This window comes from Anopheles merus, unplaced genomic scaffold (genome assembly GCF_017562075.2).
Source record: "Anopheles merus strain MAF unplaced genomic scaffold, AmerM5.1 LNR4000708, whole genome shotgun sequence".
NCBI classification, from domain to species: Eukaryota; Metazoa; Arthropoda; class Insecta; order Diptera; family Culicidae; genus Anopheles; species Anopheles merus.
Window position 1 is genome coordinate 8287 of NW_024428288.1, and position 24872 is coordinate 33158.

At 49.5% G+C, this 24872-nt stretch overlaps 1 protein-coding gene across 1 annotated transcript; it reads left to right on the forward strand.

Moving 5' to 3' along the window:
* Nucleotides 1-767: 767 nt before the first annotated feature.
* Nucleotides 768-22203, forward strand: LOC121602917. Its single transcript, XM_041931675.1, has 4 exons — nucleotides 768-860; nucleotides 13302-14372; nucleotides 18098-18158; nucleotides 20768-22203. Exon 4 carries the CDS (start codon nucleotides 20776-20778, stop codon nucleotides 22201-22203), a length of 1428 nt encoding a protein of 475 aa, XP_041787609.1. The 5' UTR covers nucleotides 768-860; nucleotides 13302-14372; nucleotides 18098-18158; nucleotides 20768-20775.
* The last annotated feature ends 2669 nt before the right edge of the window (nucleotides 22204-24872 follow it).

The window sequence follows — 24872 nt, forward strand, 5'->3', positions numbered from 1 at the left end:
TCGGCAAAAGCTTCCCTTTTAAAAGCTCCACTAGCTCCACCAACCACACTAAGGCAGCTTTTGTGAGCTTTTGCGATACAACGGTGAGCTACGAACGCGTGTGAGTGTGTTGTTTAGTACACTGACTGACACAAACTAGCAAGCTTTGGAGTGTATCGCCGTGCACACACGATGCCAATGTTTGCATGCGTTTCTCTTAGCCCTGCACGGACAAATCGTCACTTACAGGGTGTGACAAAGAATCGACAACGTGCTTCGGCATCGGACGAATGGGAGAGTGAGAGAAGCAACCACGTAGCTGGGCAATGTTCCAGCGAGGTGCAAGCGGGATAGAGCATCAACTCTCCCATCTTCCGTCGGAAGCGACTGAATGAGCCAAAGGTTGCACATGCGCGCGTACCCAACGAATCCAAGTGTGCTGTGGGGAAATCGTTGCTGCTGCTGCTGCTGCTGTTGCTGCTGCTACTCCGTTTTGGTGGTGTTGGTGTGATAAGGAGCCGCTCCCAGCGTGTTCCGATACGGGGCGTCACAAACAAGAGAAAGCAAACCAAAAACAAAAAAAAACACTCTGACCCTTTTCAACGTATTTCACGCGAGAGGACACCGTGGGTGAGTATGTGTGTGTGCGTATACTTATTCTCGTGCTCTGGAACGTCGCTTTTCCCATCCAGCATCCCTTTACTGTGGGTGTGTGTGTGTGTGTGTGCGTGTGCGTGTGGTGGACAGCAGGAGACACCCCGATGGCCAGCAAGAGAGCACCAGCGAACGGTACGGCCGTGCCAGAGTCGTCTGAGTGCCGAGTTAGTGTGGTCGAGCTGCAAGTAGGACTACGTGAGGACTTCTTCTGCTCGGTTGAATCGGTTAGTGGCCGTGGTGGTGGGTTTTTTGTGGTATATAGCAGTTGAATAAATCTTAATTACAAAAGTGAAAAATACTAATCGCAGCCGTCTATCGGTCGTGTATCGGGGCCTCTGGGGCGTCGTACCGTGAGCGTCGGGCCAATGAAAGAACCCGTAAAAAGAAAATGGAATACTGCTGCCTGCCAAATTGGGACCTCCCAGCCGAGGCGAGGCTCTCAAGAAAGGAAGAAAAAAAAAACAAACAAATTCTTTCTACTGAATGTGAATGTGTGTGTGTGTGTGGCCTGAGGATTAGCAAATATCTTGTGGTGGATGCTTTTTTTTGTAACAAAAATCCTCGGGGAAAAAAAAAGGAAATACCGAGAAGCAAGTGTGTCCGAGTGACTGCTTTCGCGAAACGGGCGTGATAGTTGCAGGTGGATTGGGCAAATTTGTGTAATGTGTGTGTGCGTGTGTGCGTGTGTGTGTGTGTAAATGCGCTAGAGATAATCTTGTGGCATGAAATAAATCAACCCCTAACTGACCACCTCCAGGCCGCAAGGCTGTGGACAAGGCCCAGTGGCAGCAGCAGCAGCAGCCGCTAGAACCAGCCGAAGAAAAGCGTTCAACGCCCATGTGTGTGGGGGTTTTCACTCCTCCTCAGCATGATGCGGAAAAAGGCGACGGTTTTGTGTCAATGGAGCAAGTGGATACAACACTCCCAGTGCGAAGGAATTAGTGTACGGGCGTCCCTTTCGCTCTCTCGCACACACAGACACACATACATCCAGCATTCGCTCGCTCTTTCTCGCTCTCTCTCTCTCGCTCCTTTTCGGCTTTGATGCATCGCACCATCTCGCTCACACTGGGTGGTGGTCCATTGTCGCAGGCTACTAAGCTTAAATCCTTCTGCTGCTGCTGTTCGTACCGTTTTTTTTGGTGCTTGTGTGTGTGGTGACTGTGACTGTATGTGTAACATTTTTTTTTTTTTTTTGCTCCAAACCCACAATCAGTGACACTGTGAGAAGTAACGATTGGAAAGAAACACGATAGCTTGCCCACAAAACAAAGCGTGAGACCCGCTATGGGAGTCGGGTAGTCCAACGCCCCAAAAGAAGATCGTTTCGCATGATGCTTTCAAACGGGCGTGTACGTAAGCCGTTTATGCATGCAGCACACGGACACGCGATGTGAGAAGCGAGCGAAGAGCAACTGCCTTTCTCCTTCTGCTTCAAAACGAAAAAAAAGAAAGAAAGAAGGAGAGTTCTCCCCGGAGAAAGCAAGAGCAGGCGAGATCTTCTCAAATTCGTGCTGAGAAAAGCCAGGGAGAAAGTTGTTGGGGGGGGGGGGGGGGGAGGGACTGTAGAGCAAAAAAAGAGAGAACGAAGATGTATTTCTATCCCCACCCCCCTCTTTACCGATTCCGTTGCCCATACTCTTCCAACCGCAGCATCGGTTCATCCTTTCGGCAAAGCACCCTTCAAACACATGTGCACGAACCAACTCGATCACACGTTTTGTGTGTGTGTGCGTGTTCTTTTAGTCGTTCACGATCGTTCGTGAGGCTGTTCACAAGATCCTCGACGCCATGGCACGCCATGAACGAAAGCACCATAACGGACAATGGAACGGGTTTGAACGTCGTCGTTCCGGAACAGCGCGATCTCTACTGCGACAGTGTGGCGTGCGTCGGCTGCTGGGTGTAGCCATCGAGCATCGTTTGAGCTCTTGGTTGGGGGATAATATTTGGTTGATTTTCGTAAAACATATTTTCATTCTTGCTGGAGCAAAACGAAGTATTTATCTTCTGTTTTCCCTGGCATTGCAGTTCCTTTTGAGCTTTAGTCAATATCAATTGTATGTGCAATGTGGTGCAGCTTTTACGTTCTGGTATTGGATGGTGTTGGGTGTAATACATCGAACGTCTTGAAGGATGAGACTTTGTTCTCATACTGTAATTAATTTCCTATTCTCCATGTAGCGTACAGTGCATGAAAGTGCCCAAAACGGGCCAAAGAGCAGGGAAGCATACGAAGATCAATAGCAGAACAGTCGAATTCCAAATTAATTCAATTTCGTTGCGTTGAAATTGAAACATTTTTTGTATCAACAAAACCCCACCCCACAATCCCCCTCCCATCTCCCCCTTGCTGCCGCTTGATTGCGTTATGGAGCAGCCTGGTAGGTCACGTTACGGGGAGCCATTTTTTGCCCACACCCCCCTTCCGCCAACTCGCTCGGTACAGCAGGTTTATGTAATGTCGCGGTTCATCTCGCCCATTCTTATCCGCGGCACGGTACGCTGCTCGACTTTTCCTCGACACCAGCGGTAGCGGCGGAAAAGCGATTGTCGAACGGGCACGGTTTTTTTTGTGTGTTTCCATGCCGCCAGATCTTGTGTTTTTGTGTGTGTGTGTGTGTGTGCGAGAGTGTGTTTGCAAGTGCGCACCCATTTGCCAGCGGTGACGATACAACAGCAACCAGAAGAAAAGAAAAGAAAGGCAAAAAAAAGCAGCAGCTCCCCTCTCGGGAAAATCCACCCAGCTATAGCAACAAAAAAACGCAAAGAAAAGATGGGAGCAACACAGAAGAAAAGAAAAAAAAATCAACATCCCCAATTGGCAAGCGGGCGAACTGCTGACAACTCCCTTTCAACTGTCAAACGGCAGCGGTCTGAAGTTCAAAAGGCAGAGCAAACGCACTCTCGCGCACTCGCTCGCTCTCTCACTTCGTTTTCATTCTCCCTCACACTCTCTCTCTCTCTTTGTTGTTCAACCGCTCTATCTCGCTCGCCTTTTGCTCAAGGATAGCAAGCTGTGTGCAAGCTTTTGGGCAAAATGTGACCCACGGAGAAGAGAGGCATAGAGAGAGCGAGAGAGACAAACAAGCGTCTGCGCGAGAGCACGATAAAGGGGACACTCTAAAGAAGAAGCAAAATACAACACACCACACCGCCCCAAGCAGCGCGTGCTGTAAAAGTAGATGCGATAATGGTGGTGGTGCCGCGACATGGTGAAGAGAACAGTTTATCATCAGTGCATTGAGAAAAGGATCTCTCGTATGTACGCGCCCCTACTTAGCGGAGAGCTTCTGCCAGAGCGTGTGTGTGAGAGAGAAAGAGCGATGTGAGGGGGGGGGGGGAAGCGATCCTGTGTGCTGCAAACCAAACTCCCTGAAGCTGCTGCTGCTGATGATGATGGTGCCGAAAATATGTCAAAAGACGATGTACACGTTCTCGATTTCGTGCGGGCCGCCTGCTGCGGCGATGCTGCCGATAAAGATCCGTGCATGGTGGCATTGGTGGAGTTGTCTTAGCAGTGTGTGTGTGTGTGTGTGTGTGTGCTCTCGCGCGCGAGAGAGAGAGCGCCCGAGTGAATGAGTGCAATCAGCGCAAAGCTCACTCAGTGTGTGTGCGTGTGTTTGATGTTGTGGGGCGCGGTGGTTTATGTTCGCGACACCGTGGCCACAGTGTTGGGATCAACGGTGGCCGCTTCTTCCTTTTCCCACTTCACTCCTCCCACCGCCCCCTTTTGGCTCGGATTACTTTTGATTTCGTCTTGAGAAGAACGCAGAAACACCGTTTTGCTGCACAAGAGCACACGCAAGTGGCGGCGAAGTTGGGAGGAAGAAACAAAAGCGCGTTTAAAACGCGTACAGTGTCGAGTCTGTGTGTGTGCGTGTGTGTGTGTGCGTGTATGTTCTGGCAGATGGTAGGTAGCTGGGTGGGTGGGTGAATGAAAGGGAGAAATGAGCAAAAGGAGCCCGAAAAGAGTGCCAGCAGCGAATCTTCGCACATCGTTAGAAGATTGCATAATTTCCGTCCATTCGCGGCGTGCGGCGCCGTACGCAGGATCAGGTAGCACCCGCCCGCCCCGAAGACACCATTACGCCGCCCGGTAAGCCCGGTGGCCTCCACTGTGGGGTGGGAAGGGGGGGGGGGGGTGGTGGAACTTGAACTGAACTGCTATTGTCTGGTTTTGTTAATTTTTTAAAATTTCCCTCCACTCGCCTTCTCGTGTGTGCGCTTTTTTCTTTCCTTTTTTTTGGTTCGCTTTGTTACCGGGGTAAAAAGTTGCCTGCCGAACCTTTTGAAACTATTTTTTCCCCCCACCGAACCGAACGGTGGCTGCAAGTCAGGTTGGTGCGGGAGGTGGGGGAGCTGTTTTAGTTCCACCAGCAAGCGTGCCATCTCTACTTCCATCAATCAAGGTATGGGGCGGCTTTGGTTGGTTTTTCCTTGTGGCCGTAGCACAATGGGCGATAGATGGATGGATGGTATGGGGGGGGGGGGGGGCAGAGGTGGTAGGTCGGGAGTCAAATAGTTTGAAAGTGGATTTATCCACCCATTTTGAGCCACTGGCACACACACAGACACACCCTGTGTCCATTCTTTTCCGGTTTCTTTTGTGTGGCTTGTCACAATGGAGGCGGCGGCGGTGTGTGCGTCGAACGGAAGCGAACAAATCCTCCAACAAAGTATGTCAATGGAATGTTTTGTGGAGTTTGCTGGAAAGGGGAGGAGGGGAGGATGGCAAAAGTTGGCAGGAAATTGTCCCAACCGATGTTGTGGGAGTGCGGAGAGGTTGGTGTGAAGGAGGGGGTATGTAATGATTGACATTTTCACCCCTTACTGCCGAAACCGTTCAAGCGCGTCCTGAAACGACAATACATTTAGCTGGCTGCTGAGCGAATGTGACGAACCGCTGCAGGACGAGTTGCTCCGGCCAATCCAATCCAAAAGGAAGAGCAAGAATGAGGGGGGGGGGGGGGGGGCAAAAACAACAACAACGACGACGAAAGCCATTTATCGAACATCACTGGTCACTGGACTGACAAGGTTCACCTGACCTCCGGCCAACAAGTTCCTTTGCCGGGATAGGCCACTCCACTCCCGACTGGCAGATGATGGCCGTTCAAACAAAAAAAGCAGCCACGTCCAACAGGGTCCTTGTTCAAGGGCCACTCCGCGCAGTGTGCCACCGGCGTCGAGCGTCGATGATAAGGAAATCGAAATGTCAGATGTGACAAATTGTCTCCCGGACACCAGGGAGCACATGCAGCAAGCAACCTGCTCCTTCTCCCCACCCACACTTGCCACCACTTCTTTCAGCATCGAGTCAATCATCGACCGAAAAAAAAGAGTGCAGAAGTAGCAATGAAGCTCGAACGGAACGGCTTGCTTGCGGTCTATTTCGAACACCGCACCGCGGTGGTGCGTTCGTCGCCTCGATGCTGCCAGCAAGCAGGTCCGGGGAAGCAGAAGAGGCAAAGGACACGGTAACAATCTTGTTGAAATTTTCTTTTCCCTTCACCGGGCGGAAGTCCCGTTTTGGAGACGCCTTTTAACGGTGACAGGTCCACCCAAAGCGGTGTCCGCCCTCTCCCGCTGCCTTCACTGACAAACTGCTTCCGGGGACGTGTAATAGCTCCATGGGATGATGGGCTGGACCAGTGCCAGAATGGACTTCTCATCGCACACACACACACACACACACACTCACACCCACTGTTCCAATTCGTCAAACAGCTGCTGGGGATGAGGCGATAAAAGGTGTGCGCTCGTGATAGTGGACGATCCGTGGACGAAGGGCTATTTTTAGCTTGTCGATTGAAAGCGCGGACGTGCTTTAAATGATGCGGTTTGATCGGGACGGGATTGCCCCGGATCAACGGACACTGCCGGATGTGCAGTGTAGTGTGTAACGGGATTGTTTTACTTGTGTGTGTGTGTGTGTGTGTTGGAGTGTGGCTCTATTTTTAAACCCCGTTAAGGCGTGCTGCAACGAGCGACATGTTGTGAAATAGCTGGTCGGTTGTTAGAAAAAAAAGGAACGCTTTGGCGTTCCACAACTATGACGAACGGTTTGCAATGTCCAGGCGCTGACCGGGCTCACCAGATATTGGTCCAAAAATCAATCAACCGGAACGCTGATTGAGCGTAATAAATAATCGAGAAGCTGTCCTACCGTCACGGCGTCACAGGCGGGGAATAACACCCGACATTCAAACAGCAACACACCAGACAGTGCGTCTACCGTCTTAAATCTCTTTTACTGTTCGCGTTCGCATTGATTCGGTGCTTCTTGTTGTCCCCTTCTGCCCCTGTTATATAGATGTCTTCCCTTCTGTTTCCCTTCTTCCCTTCCTCCTTTCGAGTGCGACGGAGGATGCTACCGATACCCATAGCCGTTAATGTAATCTACTGCCGCAGAAAACTACGCTGGGCGTGCAGCACTGTGCCGGTCGCAATTCATTCTCTCCCCCGCTGCTCTCTAGCCTGGGGTCGTTTCCATCCTCCCGTGCAAACCATCAATCATCACTAAACAGCGTATCAGAAGCGGTTTTATGGTACCGCTGCGGTCACCTTTCCCCGGTACGCTCGTCGTTCTATTTTCTCATTTACTTAACGCACGTATTGGTTTGTTTATGGCCGTCTGGGGACAAGGTACGGCTCGGGTGGGATACAGGCAGCCACAAACAAAGCAGCCGGCTGTCATTGCGTCTACCTATCCCGCCTGTCCGGCAGTAGTGCAGTGGGCGAAAGGTGCAGCTGGTATCAGGTCTGTTTGTTTCAGGTTGAAGGATAATGATGTTTTATCACCTCTTTTTCGCTCTATCTCTGCTCCGCTTGAGCGAGAAGCATCCATCTCTAACCGTGCACAATGTTCTGTCTATTTCCATTTCATATTTGGCGTCTGCAGCTGGTGATCGGGTATGATAAGAAGGTTCCGAGTCTCCCGTGCGGGTAAGGTTGAAGTGTTGTATCCCTTTGCACACACACTTCGACACACAGCCAGTTCCCAGGAGCCCGTTTGTACGATGCAAACGAGCCCTGAAGGGATGAAGGCAAGCATCCACTGCTTTTTTTGTTGTTGCTGCCGTTGTCGTTGTCTGCTCCGGGTTGGTCGCGGCCTGCCCCATGCTTGCTTCGTCGGCATTCGGGCGCCGTACACCTTGAAGTGGGCCGCAGCAATTGAGTGAAGGACACTGTTTGTGAAACGGAGGAGCACAACAAAAATGATGAAATTGTCATTGGCTTCGCTCGGTGGCGCTGCGGTAGGTTGGAGCTAGCTAGCACGGTACGAAGCACATCCAACCGGGCGTAACCGATTCCGTATGGCGCATGGTGCCAGGCCAGATGATTGTGTCGAACTTACGGGTGGGCGGGTGCGGGTGGGAGTGGGATCGGCGGGGGACGCCACTCAAAAGCATCAAACAGTCAGCATAAGTAGCTGCCGGAGAATGATGTGCACACAGTTTTTGGGGCGGAATGGAAAGGGCGCGGAATATGCTGGTGTAAGGGGGGGGGGGGGGGGGGGGAAGGTGGGAAATTTTGTTGCCTGGCATTCGCATATGAGCTCTTACTGCTTCGTACGGTTGTTTATTTGATTTTGATTCGTCCCTTCCGTACTCTCCCATTTTCCTCCAGGAAAGACAGTTTTGTTCAAACAGTACTTACTGGGCTGCAGAAACTGCTGCTGCTGCTGCTACTGCTCTATTCTATTGGCGTTTGAAAGTGAATATTGTGTCATATTTCTTCCCCATTGTGACTCGTTTAGCTCTGAAGAGAGAGAGAGAGTGAGAGGAGAGAGAGAGAGAGAGAGAGAGAGAAGAGAGAGAGAGAGAGAGAGAGAGAGAGAGAGAGAGAGAGAGAGAGAGAGAGAGAGAGAGAGAGAGAGAGAGAGAGAGAGAGAGAGAGAGAGAGAGAGAGAGAGAGAGAGCTAATAGCAGGTAATGATGTTGACTTTCAAGTTTTTTTTATGCAATCGAAAACTTGTTTTTATATCTCGCTATTGTAATATTATTTTTCTTAGTTTAAAAATAATATTAAGGAAATTAAGCAAAAAATAGAGCTTTTTTCATGAACCACCAAGCGTCTCCATCGGTACAGAGCTTTTGTGAATAGTCTGTAACTGGGGGGAATTTTACAATTCCAGTCAGCTCTTTTTTTAAATGGAGTTTGACACTAGTTGGTTTACTAGTAGGATCATCTCAACTTTCCATATAAAAACCTTATGCGAATAAATTATTTTGGGCTGATAAATATGTAAACAAACGTCAATTCGTCGCAGGCACAATCAGGCTAGCTCATGAAGCTCTGGATTGATATTTCTTGCTGAAGCATAACTATTTTATGAACATAGGTTAGACATTGTTTGGATCGAATTTTAAAAGTTATTCAAAGTACAATCGACATTAAAATGTATTTTTGTTTTACCTCAAATGGTGAAATCCAATATGGCGGATTATAATTGTCAAATAGAAGCAACCTGTGATGATGTTGACTGTTTCACTGATAAGCTGAAATCTCAGTTTGTTAGCTGATGACTGTTGGAATGTATGAAAATCCAATCAAAAGGGTCTGATGCTCGATGAATTATTTCTTTATCATACTGTTTCTGACTGTAAACTTTTATTCATTTTCACCGTGGTTTTGGAAAGTCACAACTTTCGCAGAGCTTGCTTGCCGAATGCCAAAGTTCTTATGCTCGCTTAATGAATCTATGAAGCTCATAAAAAGCTCACACCTCGACCTCGAAGCAGCTGTCGTTTCCAGTGAAACCGACACGCCTTACACATCTTGCCTGCATGCATGAGTGTGTGTTGTGTATATGTATGTGTGCCAATTCCCAAGATCAATCATCTCCGCACAACCAACACGGCCAAACCGAAATGGGTTAGGTTTATTCGACAAAAACCCCAGCACACCCAGCCGCGACAGAACCGTGTTGTGCGTGTTACGTAATGTGCGCCAGCGATTGGGAGCAGTTTTAGTTTACTTCAGCGTAACCCTCGCGCGACTGTAGGTGTCGCGATAAGCGAATGTTCTGTGTGTCTGTGTATGTGTGTGTGCGCGCGCGAACGCTTGTGCTAGTTTTCTTACACCGCGACCATAGTGGGAAATAGTGTACGGGGCGAAGGGGTATGTTCATTTTTTCCTCTTCTTTTACCTCGTTCCTTCCCCCTCCTTTTCAGCAGCATGTCTTGAATGCCTAACGGAAGAAACCGGAAAGGGGCAGACAGAGCAGGGCCATGAAGATGACACTGTGAAAGAAGCCAAAATGTACCGAATCATCGTTTAGTGTCAACGGTTCGGTGGATGTGTTTATCATGTGGCCCCTTTGGAAGTGGTGGGGGGGGGGATGGGGAGGTAAGGGCCAACACGGGGCCGCTCCAGTGTCGCCGGTTCATCCCATTACGCCTTCTCGGGTCGGAACGGGTAGTTGGCACAAGGGCAATCGAGTGTAACAAAGAAAGACAATAAGTCATTCCGGTAGATGACAAGAGGAAAGCAGATTCCATTCCGCGCTCAGTTCCGAAGGCAATGGGTGTGTGTCTGTGTGTGTGTGTGTGTGGCAAAGGCGCTTGGTTAATTATTCCGTCAAACGAGATTGAAGTGAATCCGTGCGAAGCGAGACCGAGTCGCTCTCTCTCTCTCTCTCACACACACTTTCTATGGGGCTACTGGGGCTGATGGATGTATATGGTCGCGCATTTTGGGGGCTACCAGCAGATGAGCCTACACCGGTGTGGTTTTGAGCCGGAGCTGGGCTGAGCTTGATAAATGATGCTTCCCCCCCCCCTCCCACTCCGTTTAGCCGGTCGGCCCTTTCCATCAGTGCGGATGTGGGAGTGTGGAACTCATGTGCCAGTTGGGGAAATGGCTCGTCGCTCGTACAGGACATGCGATAAGTGTCGCTATTATTTTTATTAGCCAAAGAAATAGTGTGACAGGTTGGGTGGGGTTGGGTGCGTTTTTTTTTGTTTGTCAAGATTCTCAGCATGGAAATCCTCCCAAGAGCGGGAGCACCACTTTGCTATAAATTGTTTTGAAGACAAATTGAAGAGCTTTGGAATGGAGTGGATTCGGCCTATTTAAAAGCAGAGTTCCTCGGCAGCCTGCCACCGGTCGGTCCAGTGGTAAACCCGAATTGATGTATTACTTTTACCACTTCAAATGGGGGTGCATGGCCCGCACAGGGGTGTATTTGTGGAAAACCGGAACCAAAACCCAATTAATCATGTCACAACAGGGGCACCATCATCAATATAAACATCACCTTTCTTTGTAACAAAAAAAAAACCGTATCTAGGAGATGGCACCGCCTTTTCTTTAAAAAAAAGTCACTAAATCCTCTACAACAAGAAGGGGATAGGGCAGCAACTCTACCGAAAAAACGTCACACGCAGCGTAAACACAATGACAGTGGCGCACCCCAACCGTGCTAAGTGGGTGATTGAGCTACAAAAGCGGCCAAACTACCGAAGGCAACGCGGCAATGGGAGCGCGTTTTTGAACGCAATATGTGTGTGTGTGTGCTTTGGCTATACGCGCTGCGGTTTGCTCGGACGGTACGAACTGACGGCCCCCGTGAAGGACATACCCGCACGCGACATATTGCTTCCCCGTGCGCCCGTGCGACGACGTACAGCGTGACGAAGGCTGTCGCGGCTGTCAGTGCGGTTGTGCCCCGAACACAGAGTCGTGCGTTAATGTGTGCATGCATGTGAGTGTGTGTGTGTGTGTGGATATGTGTCACGAATGCTTTCGGATGGATGCTGTGTGATAGAAGTTGTGACGAGTGAGAGAAAGGCATACACAGTTGGGTTGTGTGCGTTTGTAAAGGGACAGAGAGCGTACTTTTGCTCTCTCTCTCTCACTCTCTCTCTTGCTTGTTTGCATTCTCTTCCCGAAAGGCTCTCGTACAATAGTGCCTAGCGGCAGTAGTAGAAGTAGCAGCAGCAGCAGCAGCACGACAGCAGCAGTAGTAGCAGTAATAATAGTAATAGCCAAAGTAGAGCACCATTAGCACAATTGATGGCGTGAACAATAGCACCGGGAGCAGCAGCAGCAGCAGCAGCAGTAACGCTTTGGAGGGCAGTAGCATAGAACGTTCGCCGTGGTAGTACACACTTGCTCGCTGGTGGTGAGCGCCATCGCATCTCGCGTTGCTTTCCGCGTTTGGGTTTGGTACCGTTTAAGTAAGTGTGTGTTTTTGAATTTGTGTTGAAATATTACAGCTGAAGGATGTGTGGTGGTTTGGGTGACAAAGATCAGCTCGATTGGTGTGATACTGTGTGTGAATATTGTGCTCAAAGTGAGGGTTTAATCTAGTTATTGTCACTGTTAACTAATATTATTCGAATGAATTTCGGTAGTAGATATTATCGTCGTTATGGTCTTCTAAACAAGCCTTTAAGTCTTAACGCCCCAAGAAGAAGAAGAATCCCCCGTTTTCATGTGCGAACCTTACCCAACGTTGCAAGCATACCGCAGGATAATGTGCTGTGCGATGGGCAAAACCGTTACCGAACCCCATACGTCTGCATGGTGACGCCCTGCTTTAACACAGTTACAGCCAGAAGCAAAGCGTGCGCTGATGTTGTTTTGTATCGGTCCTGCTGCTGCTGCTGCTGCTACTGCTGCTGTGTGAGTGTGTGTGTATGATAGCGTTACTGTGTGTTTACTCGGTGTGTCCTTGCGCGGTGTGAGAGTAATATCTCTCCGGCTCTGTGTGCTCTCTCTTTCGCTACACGCTCGCTGAGTTGGTTTTATTTTTTGAAGGGCAACCAAACAGACTGCCTCTCAGAGGGATGTTCGTTCGCTTACAGCATCAAAGCGCACCGCCCTAATACATCCTTAGCGATGAAGCCAGCATGGTGCACACGGTCTAGCACACGGTCCAGCAGTAGTAGCAACATCTCCTCAAGTAGGGTTAGTGTCTTGTTTAGCCTGCCTGTGACACAACACACATGCTGGACAGTAATTCACTTAATCCATAATTTGGTTTGCCCATCCGTTCACGCTCAATCGAGACGGGAGTGTCCTGCTGAGAGGAGGACGACGAGATTTGCTCGAAAGTAGGGTGGATTTGCTCCGGTAAAGAGAAGCGCTAATGCAGCGCACATTTAATCTCACGCTCTCGTGGGCCAATGCCTGCTCGTTCCCCAACGTTCCATCCGTCGTCTAACGTTATCTTCTGTCGTGTTTGTGTGCGTGCGGTGCGTGTTATCAGAGACACGATGTGTTTTTCCCGATGCGTTATCACCGCACACAAGCTCACGTTCACCAGCTACACTGACTCGAGAGAGAGAGAGAGAGCCATGTTCTTTCGCACGTTTCTTCTTTTTCGCAATTGTTCACATTTGTTTAGTGTATTTCTTTCGAGTCCATTGCGGTTGGTTTGGGATGTAAAGGTGAAGATGAATACAAGTGAGGTTAAGAAAAGGAGAAATAGGAACTGTAAGGGGTGTGCCATGGTTTGGCTAATCTATTGCAGAATGTAAGTGTGATGTGTGGTTTGATGTTTGGTTGAACAAAACGGTTGCGTCTGTATCGGTGCGTGTGTTTGAAGAGAGAAGAGAGCGAGAGAGAATGAATGTGTGCGAGAGAGAGAGGGGGGGATTAAATTTACCGTACATGTGTGGAAAAACCGTATAAAATGATTGGCTAATTTTCAGCAGAATGAACTGAAGTGGAGGCAGAAACAATAGCGGCACCAGCGGCCACACGCTTGATGACTTCGGCAAACGTTTCCCCGAGTGGCAAGGAAACCCCTGCGTCCGAAGTAACGAGCAGCAGTGCAGTGTTAAAGTGAAAGAGAAACGCCCGCGAACAGGGCGAGCAAACGGAGCCTAAAAAGGATCACAACCGATAAGGAAGAATCGAAGCGTTACGAGTGATAAGAGTGAAAAGTGAAAGTGCTACAAAGTTCCCACGAGCCACTGCTGCATGCGTGTGTTAGTTGGGTGTGTTAGTGTGTGTGTGATTAATTAAAAGCTTCTGCTGCGTTCGACGACGATCGTGACACCAACGGGTGTGGTGTGTGTGTGTTGCGTCTGATGCGAAATGATGGCAACCGGGTCGAGCTCATCGTCGTTTGACTCTTGACGACGGCAGTCCACTCGTACCGGGGACTAGCTGTATACGGTAGCGGTGGTCAGCACCACCATCGCTGGGTATCCCTGTGGCCCTCGGGAACTGGCCCCAAGGGGTTGGGCGATGGATTGGCGGTCGTCGAGGTGGTGACGAAGCGAAGACACTGAAGCAGCCGACAGTGTCTGTGCGGTGTCAGTGTAATCGGTCAGTGGCGTGGTTGGGCAATGTGCGATCGACGATTGCGTTTGTGTGACGCTAGTTAGTGAACCCACTTGGCCTGGGACCTGGGACAATTGGCCCCCATAGCCCTCCACCCCTCCCCTCACACTCTGAAACGGAAAAGGGATTGTCGTACGTGGCGAAGGTTGTTGTATAGATTGGAAGAGTGACAGTGGCTTGCTGGTCGAATGATCGTGCTGATCGAGCGGTCGATCTTAAGGAAGAGCAATCGAATGCTTTAAGAGAGTGTGTGTGTAGATTGCGGTTGTGTGTTGCATTGTGTGTGTGTGTGTGGGCAAAGCGGTGCCGAGATTGCCGAGAAGAGAGCGCTTAGTTGTTATTTTCCGCTCAGCGTCCGGAGCAGATCGATCGAACTGATCTGCCAGTGCACTGGTCGAAATGATGGTTAACAGCGTTAATACGTTAGCGATGGGGTAAGTAGCATGCTTTGCTCAATCTTTCTCTCACACAAAATACACATACATACTCATTCATACGACGAAGACAAAAAAAAAAAACACACGCTGACTAGTGTATGCATTATTTATGAACATTTGGCTTGAGCTCACCGGGCCCCCCTAATACGCGTGTACGGCGATGACCATCCTTGGATAGTGGAACACGAGCAGATTTTTGTCATAAATAAATATGTTTTCCCACACACGCATACACCCGTACAAGCGATCTAGAGTGTTGCGGCACAAGGACCGTGCAGGACGTCGAGAACGGGCAGCGCAGAACTAATTGTTTGGATGCGTTCGGGCAAAGTTTTCGGCAAATTATTCCACCTCTCAGCAGTAGCAGCAGAAGCAATAGTGCTGTTACAGGCAGGGTAAAAGTTTGTGGCTCAAATTTATGCAATGATGGATCTACTTAGCCTCCAAATCTTGGGTACAAATGCTTTGCTTCGGCACTGGAGGTAGGGAGAGTAGTCAACACGAGTGACATTGTTTCGTACAATGATTTGCTGAATGTTCCGAAGTGGTTTAAGTTCTTTTTATAAGGGTAAGGTGTTGTTGAGTCGTTCGCTCTTGATTTAGATATAGAAACAGGGCCCAGATCGTCGTTGTCCTTAAACACGATCTTCTTCAGCATTACACCACGAAACGCATGGCGTGATTGCGTACGTTCTTAATCAGTTTCTCTATCAAATTCAATAACCAAAGTCTCTTTACATGAGGCGTTTCAATGCTGAGCTCAAGAAACTCGAACAGAAGGTGTGCCTGCGGTGCCGCTCCACGCCATTGCTGGTGCCAGTGTGATAACAGTAATCCGCCGGTTGTCCATCATCATTTCGTTGATGGATTTGTTTTACTCGTTCGCTCCACCCTTCCACCGAGCAAAGGAAACGGTCGAACCATCCCAAAGACGTCATACCAGCTTCCTGTTACTGGGACGATGTGTGACCAGGGACAAGGTAGGACAAACGAAAGGCGGTCGCTTTCACACGCGCTAGACCTTGGGTGGCATGGTTGTGTGGCATACAGCAGAGCATGTGTGTGTGTGTGCGTGTAGCCGAGAGAAGTGTCCGGTTGGGTGGCGATTCAATGATCAACTTATACACACAAACACGCACACGCACACGCGCAGCATCCATCGGTTGATGAGCAATTTGATGCAATTTGACAGTACAGAACACAACAACAGCATAAGTGGGAGAAGGGCAGCTGTGCGAAGAGCCGTGGCCGTGTGTCTCTCGCAGCAACTGATGCGAATGTCTGTTGAAAGCGTTCAATTGAGCCGAGTACGAGTGCCAAGGCTTGGCGTGAAGGTGGAACGGCGCGTGAACGCATGGGTGCGGCATGCGTGAGCGGCGCGGAAAGAATTCAGCTAATCTACCCAATCTCTCTCCCCGGCACAATGTAAGTGAGCGGTATTTGATGTTTATTAAATCATGTTTTGCGAGTGAGAAGCGAACGCTATCCCGTGGGCCCAAGACAGGCAGGGGTTGTTTTTTTTTGTGCTAATGGCACTGATTGTATTATACGTTGCTGGAGAGCTCGTTTCGTGCTGGCGGGCTTTGGGCGGAACGGAGATGCAATTCGTTTCACGGCTGCGACCAAGATGGATTACAGCTACCACATCGGGCGCACAAGACACAGATGCATTGAATTGAGAGAGAGAATTGAAACGAAGAACGAGTCATTTTTTTTTTCAAATGAACGCTTCATATGTGTCGTCGAAATGCCGCCCGTGTTGTACGCCTAGGAATGTGAGCTTTGATTCATTCTACATGCTCTACTCAACATAAAGCCATTCGTTGCCAAATCCTAGCAATCAGAGCATGTTTGCGATTGTTTTAGCACAAAGCCGATCAAGCGCCTCAAAATCGATGGAAATCCCACCCGAATGATTCCTGTCGGCTGCCGCCCTGTCCTGCCCTGTCTTCCGTACCGGTCGAGGCACGAGCCCGCCACGACAAAGAATGAGAAAAATTACCATAGTAATAGAGTGGAATTTTAATGGCGATTCGGGATTCATTTCGTCAACCGTCTCGGTCGGGATCCGCGGAGTGCCAACGGTTCTTCGCTACGGTCGAGCTACGGTTGGGTCAAGTGGTGCACACATTATATCCCGGAGCTAGATGCAGAGCATCTTGATTGATCGCATCGGTAATCGGTTTTTCGGTTTCGGAATTAATTAAAACCAGCCCCCCCCCGCCTCCCGTTCGTCTGGGGGTACGGAACTGTGCGCTTTACTAATGAAAGTAGTTTGTGCTGCGCCCTGGAGGAGCAGATTAAGGAAGGAAAGGGGAAGGCGACGGGCGTTCTGGAATGGACCGGTCCCCCCGATACTTGTGCAATTTAGGGATACCGGAAAACCGGTTCGGGTCTGATATTATTTATAGGGCTTTGCATTTAATCGTCACGTTCGTGCGGAGGGGACAAAAAACTGTCCACTCATTTGCTGTTTGTATTTTCTACCAACTGTGCTATAGGTACGTACGTACGCTAAACGGTACGAGTTTCATATAAAAAAAATGCAAAAAATACTCATCGCTGGGAAATGAGCAAATAATACGTTTGCTAACGTTCTCTTCCCTTCCGAGCGCGCCCTTTGCGAGCCACTTGGCTCTTTCATACCGTTCGCACCGTGTAGTGCACCCGATAAATAGCATATTGAGCGAAGGCTGCGGCTTTGATATGGTTTTGATTCGGTGTCCGGATTTGATGATGGTATCGTTTGTGGAATGAATAAAATATGCAAATTATAGTCGATTATTTAATTCATTTCATTTTCTCTGTCATCTCGTGCGCGTTCTGTGCGCTGCCGGGGCCCGACGGTTTTGTGCTGGGTGTCGTTGAGAAATGGCTAACACGACGGAGAATATGAAGAATCCGAGCGATCGGAAAGGAAGAAGCTGATGGTGATGCTGATGATGATGATGATGATGATGACGATGCTATTTGTGATGCTAGCGGGGTTCAATCTGGGATGGATTATGTATGGAATTTTGGAAACTTTATTATAGCAATATACTCCATCATTGCGCACACATTGGAATCGATTTTTAGTAGAGGGTGGAAAAGTCCCTACCCTATGCGCAGTAAGGAAAAATGAAACTGTTCTATCATGGTTCTAATTATGCATAATTTGCCTTTTGATATGTATTTCATTAAACATGTTGGGCTTTTTTGGTGTGAAGCACTAGGCGTCTCCATTAGTACAAAAATGTACTGCCAAAAACGACCAGGCGTCTCCATAGAGCTTTTTCCATTCGAACTAATAAACGATGGCGCTGCGATAGCGATACCGGTGAGTGGGTAATTTATTTTGTAAACAAACACAAATTAAATTACCAATAAACAATGTCACGCGCGCGAGGACAATGATTGACAGATGAGCGTCAGAAGTTTGTACGCAAACACAGCATGCTGTGTACAATAATTGCTCTCCACTATCACAGCACAGCAGTCGATGCACGGTAGATAGTGATGGGTCCGATGAGCTGCAACTAGATTAGATGTGTCAGGTTCGATGTACTAAATTTGTCCGCGTTTGGAACAGACAATTGATGATTAAAAGTGATTATACTCTCATCCATCGCTAATACTGTCACTGTGTGTATCTGTTTTCAATTGAATGCATTTGATAATAATAGTACCATTCTCTCTCTTTCTCTCTCTTTCTCTATCTTTCTTTCTCTCTCCTGTTGCAGGTTTATAGACACGAACATTTTCTAGGCGTTGCTGTATCAACGATTTGAAACGGACGATATGGTGAGTGTTTAGCGGCTAATGGGAATAATTGGGGGCAAGGGAATAGAGTAGTGATAGGCGTGACCGCTGTTACTGATAATAGAAATGAGATGTGCTTGCTGGGGAGGTAGGAAGAACGGAAAATGAGATGTATGGTGAACGCAGGTTTGACCGCCGTCAGCATCATAATGGGTGGATTTTATAGGATCCTCTGTCTTGGGGACGCGCGACAAGATGCGATGGTTTTTTTTCCCCGGTTGGGTTCTGCTTTGGCTGCTTTCCATTCACTTACGCTCGCATCTTGCACGCTCAGCAAAAACGCGAACGAGCATTGGACGCCCTTAGGCAAAGTTAGGCGGAGGGTGCCAGGACAGGGGACAGGAAGCTAGAAGAAAAAGGAGCCATTCGAAATAGAAATAAAATCAGCACACGAACCATTAGAACCGGCGCACAAGGGTCGATACCTTTAATGTCATTTTAATGTATCGAGATAACAACGGGAAGCGGGAAGGCAAAACACACGGGGTCCCTTTTTTTTCGCGATAAAAGTCAGTTAGCAGGATGTGGTGGGGTGGGGTGTGGAAATGGGCGTTTTTTGTTGTTGTTGCCGTTGGGAGCATCATGTGAGGTTAGGTCATGAGCGTTCGGTTTGGTGGCGAGATGTGGATGCGTTCGGTTGAATGATTTGCTGTCATTAGCAAAAAAATACAATTATGCCGTCTAAATCGTTCCTGTTTTAATGCTAGCTTGGCGAGAGCGCGTGTACAGCGCGGTAGGACCCGTACACTGGCTTATGGTGCGAAGCAGTGTTCAATTCCCTAAAGGAATATTAATGAGACTAGACGGTAGAGCTCCGAAATGCGAAAGGAAGTAACTGATTACGTCATACTGCAGCTGATGGCGGCTCTTCGTAATCACAATTCGTAAAGTAAATACGCATACGTGCAACGGGTTTGCGGGTTGTTTGGGGGGGGGGAAGGAGTGGGGAAAGATGGAGTGATATGAGCAATAATGTAAGATGTAAAGCCTCCACAAACAGACAGAGCGAGATAAACGCACGGGATGGTACGATTATGCTCGTGCCTTTACTTGTTTGTCCCAATTGCTTCGCCTGTCCGCACATTGACAGATGCGTGCTACACGATTCTAAGCTCGGTAAGCTGGCGAGAAGCGCTGGTCCGATTTTACGCGTAATCTCCCCTTGACATGGGCTCGCTCTTGATCTGAATAACCCTTGACAAAATTCGGTAGGCTCGTGTGTCACTTCCATCCCGCGCAGACAAAAAGGGCGGCTCACTTTCACTCGAAGCGCAAAACCCTTCAGCAAAGACCATATCGGGTACGATAATGTAAGTGTTTACGATAAAAACCATGACGACCGATACTGTCCTTCCCCTGTCCCCTTCCCCCAAAAAGCGCTTGGCAGATGATGAGCATCCCGTCCCGACCTGCCGAGCATTGGCGAGTTTTTGTCTTCTTCTTCTTCTTCTTTTTCTTCTTCTTCGTTTGCCTTTCCCGAGTGGATCAACCGCGCTCATCGTTTACCTCATCAAATCATCATTCAACTGAACCGGAAATAGGTAAAACGATACAGGATAAGATACGGGCTCTTAGCCTTTCGGTGAAGATGGTTGGCCCCGGCTGGCTGCCGCCCTCTCAGCCACTTAGCCCCCTTGTCCCTGTGGTGCTCTCCAGAACCTGGACCGACTGTGTGTGTGTGTGTGTGTGTGTGAACAGAACAATCAATACCGGTAATGATGATGGGTTGGGCGTGAAAAAGAAAGGGCCCACCCGAGTCTGCCCGTGTCCGAGCCAAATCAAGCAAAATCCCTCATAAAGTTTGTTTACACACTTTACTCCATTATTATGATTATGTAAGTGTACTTCTATTTTGTCACAACTGGGCGAGTCGGTCGGTTTACCGAGAGATAGCACCACTTGGCCAGAGAGCGTGGCAGCGTTGGCAGGCGCGAGAGCGAGCGTGTGGGAGAGCGAACGCTGGGTCCCCTAGCGTGTTTGTTTGTTACATAGTGGTGTGAGCGCTCGATGCTCTCGAGCTTTGCTCGTGTGCGTGGGAAATGGGTGTGTGAAGGCATCGCAAGAGCGGGAGATTTATTTAGGAGTGTTTATCTTCGCAGCGTACAGACGAGCAGTGAGAACAGAAAGACAGTGAGTCTAGCAGACTGTGAGATGGGAGCGCTGATGAGTGCAGAGTGAGATGTCGCGCTGTATAACAGTTTCGTATAACAATGCAAAAGCTCGTGCTCGAGTGTGTGGGGTTTGTGGCGAGAAAGAGTCGAAAGGACGATTCGAGCAGTCGAGCAGTTGAACTTAGCCCAAAAGCATAGTGATGCAAAGCTTCCGAAGAGCTTTTGCAAGCGTAGAGGAAAGGTTTTCACGTGATTTGTGCTTGTGTCTGTTCGACTTGTTTGTTCGAAAATCGGCGGCGGCAGTTCGGGCGTTCGCCTTGATCGTTGTTATGTAACCAGCTAACGCCCATTGTTGGAGAAAAACACGCTGAACCGGTTGGCCTGACACAGCCGCCCAAATGTCCCATGATTTCCTATCCTACTTTTCGTACCGCTTTTATATTTACATTGACCGTGTGAACCTCTTTTACCTCCCTCCAGGGCACAGCATGGCCTCAGCAGTATCATTCATCGAGAGGACATGCCCGTTCCAACACGCTAGCACACAGCCCGCGCACCGCGACCACTGCTGCCGCAGCACCCTCAACCGCAGCCGCTCCAAGCTGGACCGCATCGCCCGGGGCGAGTTTAACGAGCGACGAAAAGCAGCCGCACACAGGGCCGGCGCCCTGGCCCGGTGGTCCCCGGTGGCGCGGCGAACATGGTGGCCAACGCGGATACGGATGCGGCGCCGCGGCCTGCCTGCCACGCTGCGGCACCGCTGGAAACGGAGCGGCCGGTCGCCCGCCCGCGATAGAACGACGCCAGCCGCCCGAGGCCGGTTGCCTTTCCCCGCTGCTGCTGCCACCACCGCCACCCGTCTATCGAAGCCGTCTTTTTCGAGCCACTTTTTTATCGCTGCAGCTGCAGCCGGCCCCGTTGCACGCGTTACTGACGTTGCTGCTGCTGCTGCTGCTGCTGCTCGACGACACGCAGTTAACACAGGCCCCGTTCGGCCGCTCCGGCGCGAGCCCGCTCGTGCTCACCCGTGCCGGCCCGGGACTGCCACCGCCGCCGCCGCTCCCCTCCCTTCCACTGTCACCAGCGCCCGCGCGTCAGCGAAGCGGTCGGCGGCGATCGCCCGCAAACCCACTAAGTGTAAACAATTTAACCATGAATGCTTCCAATCAAAGAACACTGAAGACCTACGTACGTTTGATAAGAGTAATAATTTTGATAACGAATACCATAATCATAAGACTAGCGAGTCCGGCGGCGCTTTGCGGCGGACGGAGCTGCTGCCCCTGCTGCTGGTGCGCCTTCTGCTGGCCAGTCTGCTGTCGCTCGCCTCGCCCTGGACGTGGATCGGTGCGGCCGGCCAGCGCACTCTCGAACCGCCCGGCAACGGCGCCGCCAGCGTCACGGCCTTCCATTCGTCGTCGTCGTCGTCGTCGTCCGCGAACGAGCCCCGGTCCGGTGGCCGAGCGCAACCATCACCACCAGCAGCAGCCCAGTGGGCCGCAGCAGCAGCAGCAGCAGCACCGGGCTGTACCGCCAGCACGCCCACACCGTACCGACGTGGGACGCGAAGAAAAGCACGGCCGCACGAAGCAGCCGGCACCACCCTCCACGATGGCAATAGTGAGCGCTGCATGCGCGGCGGCGATACGTCGGACGGTAGCCACACTAGCAACACTTGCCGCGGCAGCGTCTACCACGGCGATAATAGCGTTAGCGTCATTGCTGACAAGCAACAACATTACAACGAACAGCGTCGGCAGCAGCAGCAGCAGCTGCGACCGGAACAGCAAAACCACCAGCACACCCGTACGGCGGGCGGCAAGCGGCGGTGTTACGACGTGCGGAACGCGTTGCGTATGGTTTTACCAGCTTTGCTCATTGTTAACATGTTCACGTTTCTGCATGGAGGTAAGTGAAGATTATTTATTACACATAAGGGATAGTGTTTATGGCATTCTTTGGGTGGTAGCGCGTGGGAGCTGCAGATTGCAGAGGGAGTAGCTGCTGTTTAGTTTCTTAACGTATGCTCTTGAATGTTTCGCGTATATGTGGTTGTGTGTTTTGTGTGGGAAGGAGCTTTGCAAGCTGGTCGAACATTTGGCGAATGTGAATATTTCATTTTTCCCACAAGCTCTACACTTTGACCAGCGAGCCATTGTGAGTCATCTGAACAGTTTTGATAGAGTCTGCGTATTGTGCAGGGTTACATGATTTGTCCTGGGATGTTGGCATACTCTTTATAGTCTGTGTAAGAGCGTGTATCAGCTTCAATAATTAGTTTTGCAGATAAATTCAGTGTATAATACTGAAATATAAGCTACAAAGAGTTTGTTTACAGTAGTTATAAGGGGTTTCACATTATCTTACCTTACCCTTCGGTAGTAAGGTTGAATATTTCATTTTGATTCAAAGATTATTATTTCAGCTACGACCTTGCGAGCTGCCTCCGGAAGTTATCCGGAATTTGTGCCATGGTGGACGAAGACATGCGTGTAGGGATGTCTTAAGCTTTATTTTTAAATTTTATTAATGCTTCTCAGGTTTTGCGACAAAATTGTTGGAGTAGAGCTTTTGCCTCATGTTGGACTGGTTCTAACATGTTAAACTGGTTCGCTGACTAGGGTGTCACATAAAAATCTCAGAGAAATTAGCCTGAAATGACCACAATGCAAAAATAATTAGAACCTACGTAGAAGTGACGTACAGATAGGTGAACGCACTTTTGATGTCGTCCCAGAATGCACCTGGGGTCAAAGGTCAGCATCGACAATAGCATGGAAGTAAAGTTGCGCGCTAGTATGCTGACTGCCAACCGGTCATTCTACAGCCTGAAAAATCAGTTCACCTCAAAGAACCTGTCGCGACGGACGAAGCTGGGACCATACAGTACCTATAGAGTACCGGTATTCACCTACGCCTCTGAGACATGGACATTGTCCAAATCTGACGAAACCCTCTTAGCCGCGTTCGACAGGAAGATGCTCAGAAGGATACTTGACCCCGTATGTGTGGAAGGACAATGGAGGAACCGCTATAATGACGAGCTATACGAGATTTACGGCGATCCAAGTAAGATCACAATGAGTTTTGGTGCTATTGCTTGCCGCTGCGAAGCCAATGGACTCGTTTTCTGCTTACTGATATGTTTGTTCACGTTTCTCAGGTACTATTTCACTGTTTGGTCAGATGCAACGACCTGCGGTCAAGCGAACGCAGCTTTGTAGCTACTTGTCCCTCGGTCTTCATTTCACGAGCTTCCTTTGAAAGCTCAAGTCGCTCAGGGTCGTCGGCCATTCGGATCCGGGTTTTTTTCGTTGCACTGATGCAACATAGGACTTTCTATATGTTCACAAACTGGTTTAGGTCATCTCGCTTAGAATTCAAATTATAAAGCCTTCAATTTTGGCTGCTGACTCATAGGATACTATTATTGTAAATTAATTAACGTTTTGTTTGTTCGGGTGCACTTTTATGCACTAGCCACACACATATTACAGTTGTATGTTATAGAAAACCTTGTTTATATATTAACAGGGCTACATTAACAAGACCCTAATTTATCACTGCGAAGATATGTGTAGTTTCTCTTCTCAGAATCGCTGCATTGAATTGCTTGACGTCACTTGAGTCTTATTATAGGACAACAACCGTCCGCCTTCTTCTTCGCCCCTCATATTGGGTTGTAAATTATTGGCGTACGATATCCCCGCAGGCAACAATTGTGATGCCTTGCCGGAGCATGCGGAAGGCATGTTCTGCACTTCCGCTACACGCTGTTCCCGAAGACAATACCGAAACTTTGCTCATAGAAACCACAAACGAGCATGCGAGCCTCTGACATAAGCGTTACACCGCTTCGGTGGTTATAGTTGAAAGTATCAAACTCCGAACACCGCTTGGCAGAGATAAATTAAATACATGCCTTGTCAACTTCACGCCAAACCGGTTGGCGAAGCTGAAGTACACGCTGCCCCAGTTGCACTCAGCTTGCCAATCAAGCCGTCCGTTGTAGGTTAGTATAGGCCCGCTTTGCGATGGATGTACCATGGGTGTAAATGGTGGTCTTTGTGACGGAAGGGAGAGAGAGAGAGAGAGAGAGAGAGAGAGAGAGAGAGAGATAAGCAGTGCCGCTACCACTTTGAATCGTCGCCATTCACCACTGACACATGACTGATAAATGCACCGAGTGACCGAGAAGGCCGTCTCAGGAGAAGGCGCGAAGCTGCATGCCGCCCCAAAATGGAGGCGCAAAAGTGTGCGAAAGGAAAATTGTACACCGACAAAGAACAGGGCGGACATGGTGGACATACGGAGGCGGACATAAATACGTTCTGACGTTTAGGCAGAGGTTGAGTGAGGAAGTTCACGCGCTCCAAAGCGAGCGGCATAAAACGCAAAACCAACAAACTGACATGCCGTCAAAACCGTGTGGTGGTGCAGTTTTCGTACGTATGTTTTTACACTCGCTCGCTTTACTGTGCGGGGTTGAAAAGAGTTTTACGCCCTCTGCGTGCGTTCGACAGCGAGCTAGGCCAGCGAGGCCTGAGAGTCGGGGTTTATTACTGGAAAAATGTCCGAAAATAGT

Coding starts and splice junctions, on each gene's coding strand:
- LOC121602917 (XM_041931675.1), top strand. CDS start 20,776: ATGGCCTCAGCAGTATCATTCATCGAGAGGACATGCCCGTTCCAACAC.